General features: G+C 37.7%; 1 protein-coding gene across 1 annotated transcript; it reads left to right on the forward strand.

Annotated features, from left to right (window-relative positions):
- The first annotated feature begins 6 nt into the window (after positions 1-6).
- On the forward strand, positions 7-1,558 carry LOC107833387 (mesothelin-like protein). The gene is made up of 5 exons (XM_016662533.1): positions 7-43; positions 122-216; positions 398-593; positions 960-1,013; positions 1,110-1,558. Exons 2-5 carry the CDS (start codon positions 172-174, stop codon positions 1,211-1,213), a joined length of 399 nt encoding a protein of 132 aa, XP_016518019.1. The 5' UTR covers positions 7-43; positions 122-171; the 3' UTR covers positions 1,214-1,558.
- The last annotated feature ends 4,656 nt before the right edge of the window (positions 1,559-6,214 follow it).

Below are 6,214 nucleotides of genomic sequence, written 5' to 3' on the forward strand. Positions count from 1 at the left end.
GATAATCCGATTAACTATTACAACCTGGTTAAAGGCTATCTAGGTGAGCATGCCTGGTACCTGCCTAACTATCCAACTAAGGACCCTTCAGTAAGGTAACCTTCCCATTGCTGGTTGGTAGGTGGAGCACCTCAAGCAGACATTGCAGCTTTATCAAGACAGAACATCAGCATGGATGTCGACACTTTCAGGAGTCTGGATATCAACGTGATAACTGTAAGTTTACATGTGAAACAAACTATACCAGAAAACTGTCTGTGTGAGAAGTTTCTGTGGATGGAAAGTCATTTTAGTGGCCAAAGCTACAAAACAAGCCTCAACCTACTTACAGTAACTATGTGGTGCTGAAAATTAAAGATCCTCGAAGAAATCTTCCTGTGTTTGTCTTTTCCGACAGAACCTGACTGTGGCCAACGTCCAAGGTCTGATGGGTGAAAACCTACGAGATCTCAAGCTGTTTGAGAATGATACTGTGGTTCAGAGATGGGTGAACCTACAGCTACAGTCTGACCTGGACACACTAGGTTTGGGTCTAATCACCACTAGAGCAGACCCAACAGTACCGACCGCTACAAACAGCACTGAGCCACAGGGTAAAACTATCACCTTTCTCTTTAAAATGGTCCAGGTTGGAGTCAAAAACAATGTGGGTGATGGTGTGTTTCCATCTGAAATTCACATGAACTACTGCCTAAAATGAAAAAAATATTTCGTCATCAGCAGTGTGTTTTCATTTGTACCTGTTGGACCTTTGTGAGCTAAAGGAAAAATTAGACATCTTATGGATCTTATATGATTAAATAATAATTCTAATGAACCGTCTTGTTTCATTTAAGTGTCGTTGTCAGTTAGTGCAGTAACGCGTTCATAGTGTGGTGTCAAAGGTCTACTGCTGTAGTTTTGCTGTTTACGGCCACTAGGGGGTGCCACAGTCTAACAAACTTAATTCTTTGTTTTAGGAAACACAAACAGTTCAAATACAACCCCAGCCAGTACAGCAATACCATCCCAATGTGAGCATACTTTACTTACATGAAATCATTTCCAAATATTCAGCAGTAGTTTAAATCAGGAACATTGTAAATGGACTGTGTTTGTCTGATTTACAGCTGCAACCACCAGTGGTGTCCTGGAGTTCACAAAATCACCAGCCTCTGTTCTCCTGACCGCTCTGCTCACAGCTGCTCTACAAATAATCCTACAACCAGCCTAAGAGCCCCACTTCTGCAATAACTTAGGCAATGCTTTCATACAGCCTATAGTTATTATCACTATTAGCTCTAGTATTTATACACATGTAGAAAAAATGCTTCATCTCAACTTTTTGATGTCTTTATTAGCGTCATGAAACTAATCTATCTCAGAAGAATCATTTAAATATTTACATAACTTGTTGATGGAAATTAGGGGAAAATAAAAAAAAAACATTCATATAAAGTGCTAAATCATGATACAAATTAATTGCACTGGTTTTTATCCTTTCAAATGTAATTCTTTTCTTCCTGTACTTTAAACAGCAAAGCTATAACCTAAATTAATAAATGCACATTAACATGAATATGATGCTTCTGTCTTTTTTAATGGTAAACATGTCGGTTATCTGACATATTTTTGTTGTACATCAACTTCGACAAGTGAGTAAGTGGCATGAAACTACTTTTCATGTAAAGCATCCATCATAAAATCCTTGAAGAATGTTTTTATAAACAGAAGAACCCTAAATCTTACCAAAAACAGCACTTCTTATGGGGCCCACGCTTTTGGGCCCCATAAGAAGTTTCTTCTAACTGAAACTATTGTTTTTAAATTTGTGACTGAATTCTGAGCGTGAATCAGTGAAGGAAGCTAAAGTTTACCACCAAAGAAACGTGATAAAAGCAGCTCAGCAGTTATAAGGGCTTCATAGCTGTAATTCCAATAAATATTCGTCCACTGATTGTTGAGGATAAGGGTATAAATGATTTTAAATAAACAGACTTTTTAAAATCAAAATTGATCATTTAAATTTTTTTAGAAACGCCTCTTATTTCCTTTCAGAAATGTAAATGATTATATTCAGGGGTATGAATAATTTTGGACTTATCTGTATCTCAAAGTTATTGTAGGAATGAAGACAGACCAGTAAATAAGTTTCACTTTACTTCAGAAGCAGGACAGCGTCAACATAACTGTAGATTTTCCCATCTACTTTTGGATAGTCTCTGATTGAGAGAGAAGTTGATGCATTTACTTTCAGTGATTTCACCACAAACACCAAGAACACAGATGGAGAACTTAAGATGGCTGCGCCAGAAGATGTGCAGGTATCCACAAACTGAAGTCACCACACACACGCGCCTCAGTGGTCCCATGACTTATCCAGATTTCTGCTGTAATGGACTACAGCAGATCCAAATGGATCCTTGGTACCATTTGGGTTGTAAACCTTGCAAGATCTGAAGGTGTTCTCAGACCAGAAGGGTTCTATCCTTCCTCCAACAAGTTCTGGGTATTATCATTGAATGATAAGCCCTCCACTCTAATTCCTTTCTCTGAGACGTTACCAGATCTATTATCTGAAGGGCTATACCCCTCCCAACTAACTCCGTACTCAGAGGTTAACACCTAACCATCAGTCCATCTCTGCAGATTCATAGAGAATCTATTCAGCTGGTTATGAAGAAAACTTGTCTAGATTCTAAAGTCTATACTGAGTGAGCCATTCCTCCATCTTCTGTGATTCAACCAGACTGACGACAACTGGCTCTTATTATCTGATCCAGGAATGTCTTAGTGACTCATATGGAGTCCCAGGGCTAGGGTCGGCCCAAGAATCCATGGGGCCCTAAGCGAAATTTGGTTTTGGGGCCCTCTATTTCTGTTAATGTAGATTGCTGCAATCAGCAGTCAGACGATGAAATCATTCGCATACCTGCTATAAACTTATTGCATCTCTGACAGTGCTGTTCACATTATATCCTATATGCATGTATAATATAGGACACATTTATTGGCCCCAACTTCCTTCGGGGGATCGTGATTGGCTGATACTTACAGGTGAAGCTGATCTTATCCCCTGATCTCATCTTTATCAGCAAAGGTTTATAACTCAGCCTCTGTCCTCTNTAAAGTGCTAAATCATGATACAAATTAATTGCACTGGTTTTTATCCTTTCAAATGTAATTCTTTTCTTCCTGTACTTTAAACAATATCTAAATAAATAACTATATATTAATACAAATGCTAAGAGTGTCTTTCTAATTGCAAACATCCTGCAAAACCTCAAGCATGTGACATGGTTTCATCTTACATCAACTTCAACAATCGAATGATACAAGTTCCATGTAAAGCTTCCATCTTAGCTGTGAACGTCGTAGAGGAATATTTTTCTGAACTGTTTCAGAAGTATGTCTGAATGAAACAGATATTTCTTTCATTCAGTTTTATGCTCCTCAATCTGGAATAAACTTCAAGAAAACTGTAAAACTACGGACACACTGAGTTCATTTAAATCACAACTGAAACCTCACCAGATTAGAAACAACTGGAACATTGATGTTGCCCATCTTTACCTTCTGTACTTGGTAAGAGCCTTCTAGATTTACTTATGTAGCAATAAAGACTAATAAATGTTAACTTTTTCAATAGCTCATCCTTAAATCCAACATATCCTCTAATACACATAACTTTCACTTAATTCCCCTGCAATACACATCATGATCAACTCGCACAGACTCACACATTCTTTTAAAATTAAGCAAAACAACCAAACCTTAAGTTAAATGTGAACCCTTAGTTTTCTGACCTATCTTACCCCCATAAACTACACCTGGGAGCACATTTTGACATCTAACCTGGTAAATACACGCACAGTTTGCAACACCAGATTCCTTCATTTGAAAATCTTTATAAAATACGGAGGAAGCACATATTGATGCACCAAAACCCTTCATCGGGATATCCTACCCATTTCACATTGGTAGGTCGCACATGTTTATCTAGGAAATTCCCTGATTAGAAAATTTTACCTCTGTACATGGTGATGCACTAAATTATTTAATCAGAATTTCCAGCCTTTTTTTGTAAAATACAAAGGTATAGCAGTTCATGTCTTAACACTGTAATATCCTACCAATTTCTAAACATAAATGTTTGTAAGAATGAAACGGTTTCAAACAGGGGAAACAAGTTTCCATTGAAATTAAATTAAACGCAAAAATCTACAAATACAGATCCATGCAAACTCTTTTTTGGACATCAATACATTGTATGGCAGTCTTTATCCAATGTAGTGCAGTCAAAATGTCTCCACCGAACTGCAGACGTCACTGTGCACCTGACATGATTGGGTATGCTTTAACATTAAACCAGAGACATGCACAGCTTCAGTCACATGCAATATCACCATCAACATCTATTTAGCATAGTTTGATAATCAAAGCATTATTAAACTAAAATATTTTACAGTATAGGGACAAAATGTTTTGTCCTGACTCTCGTTTACAGTATGGTAACAACATGGCAGACGACAAACTAAAGCCATTTATAAAGTGTATTTACAAGCCACCAATCATGTAAACTTAAAACAAGAAGTAACAGAGCAGCTTAAAGAAACCCAGTCATGACATAAATTAAGCTTATCATAGTTGATAAGAAATCTGCTGAGTAAGCAACCTGTGAGGTAACATCGATGCGAGCGTTGCCTCAAGGTGGGACATATTGCTGCGTAGCGGAGATAGCCAGAACACCGGCAGCACAACGGCGCGGATGCTGCTGCGGCCGCTGACGGAAGCGGTGATGGCGGATCTTCGGTCTCCCCGGCGCCTGAGCCGCTCGCGATGCTGCGCTGCAGAGTGTTTCCGGGAAGAGTCGATCTACCGAGGATCTGCAGCTTTCCAGAACCCAGCTGCCAAGTATCAGTTACTTGAAAGTAAGTGGCTTTTTCTGACAACAGTCAGAGATTTTCCTTTGAAATATATAATGTCATCACTGACAGGCTTTGTTCGTGTGTGACCTGTTTGGGATTTAATTTGAGAGGGGCTGTGATGACTGATTGTTTGTGTTCTTACTTTTGCTGTGTCTAACTGTGAGGGTGAGAGGTTGCTTTCTGTTTTGAAACAGGTTAAATGAGTTTTGGACCAACATGTTCATTTCAGAAAATTATACTGATACCGTATTTTATTGATCAGGGTGCTTGAAATCCTTCACTTAGGTGAATTCAAGGCTTGGAAAGTGCTTGATTTCTGCATAAAGTCCTTGACAGTGCTTGATATCCATACTGCACAGTTTCTTTAAATAAAATACAAATTAAACGTTTTATTAATAGCCTAAATTTGAAAACTTTACTTGATTTAGGTCGGATACAATTACCACAGTGATTTCTGTTTCCCTAATGTCAGAAAACCTATCAAGAACATTTTCTGTAACTTTGTAATTGTGTTTAAGCATTTAATTTGAGCAGGAAGGTCATTTATCTAAAGATTTGTTCGTATTTGTTCAATATAACCAATATGTATTATTCCTAAAGGCTCAATGACATATCTGTGACTGAAATAACGCTCGGCTTATAACTATTTGAAATTGGGGGATTGTTTTGCTAAAGTAGTGTTTTGTTCTCAGGCCGGTCAGCTGTGTAAGGTGTGTCTTAAAGACATTTGAAAACATAAAATGTTGTCATAGTTTGTATGTGGCATAGAATGGAAAATACCATTCAAATAAATTACTAACAGTAATAAATGATATTGTCTTTCTTTTAGTTCATTGGTTTTGTTTTTATCTCCAAAGTGTGACGCTGGAATAGTTGGAAAACTTACCTTGAAAATGTTTTAAAAATGCTTGAAATTTACTTTGTGAAAAGTGAATGAACCCTGATTGTGTTTTTTTTTCTTGTGTGGCCATGAAAATGCAGTAAATTGTTCATAGTTGTGGAGGGAACACTGGCATCAAAAGGCTAATAACTTAATAGTCCTGTTAAATTCTGGGGCAACCGGATGATTTCTGTTTAAAATGTTTCTTGATCTCTGTGAACTTCCTCTGAGATATCTCCATCAGTTCAGTACATTTCTGTTGGGGGTCAGCGTTGGGTAAACATCAATGGTTTGGTTGTTTATTGTTCATAAAATAAACAACCACTACACCCTCTCAGTGTAGCGGGTGAATTTTACCAGATCATTCTGATACTGACATGCGTTTTGTTTTCCTAGCATCATATTTGTCTGAGTGTCACTGACAGGA

Source organism: Poecilia formosa, unplaced genomic scaffold, assembly GCF_000485575.1.
Source record: "Poecilia formosa unplaced genomic scaffold, Poecilia_formosa-5.1.2 Scaffold376, whole genome shotgun sequence".
Taxonomy (NCBI): Eukaryota; Metazoa; Chordata; class Actinopteri; order Cyprinodontiformes; family Poeciliidae; genus Poecilia; species Poecilia formosa.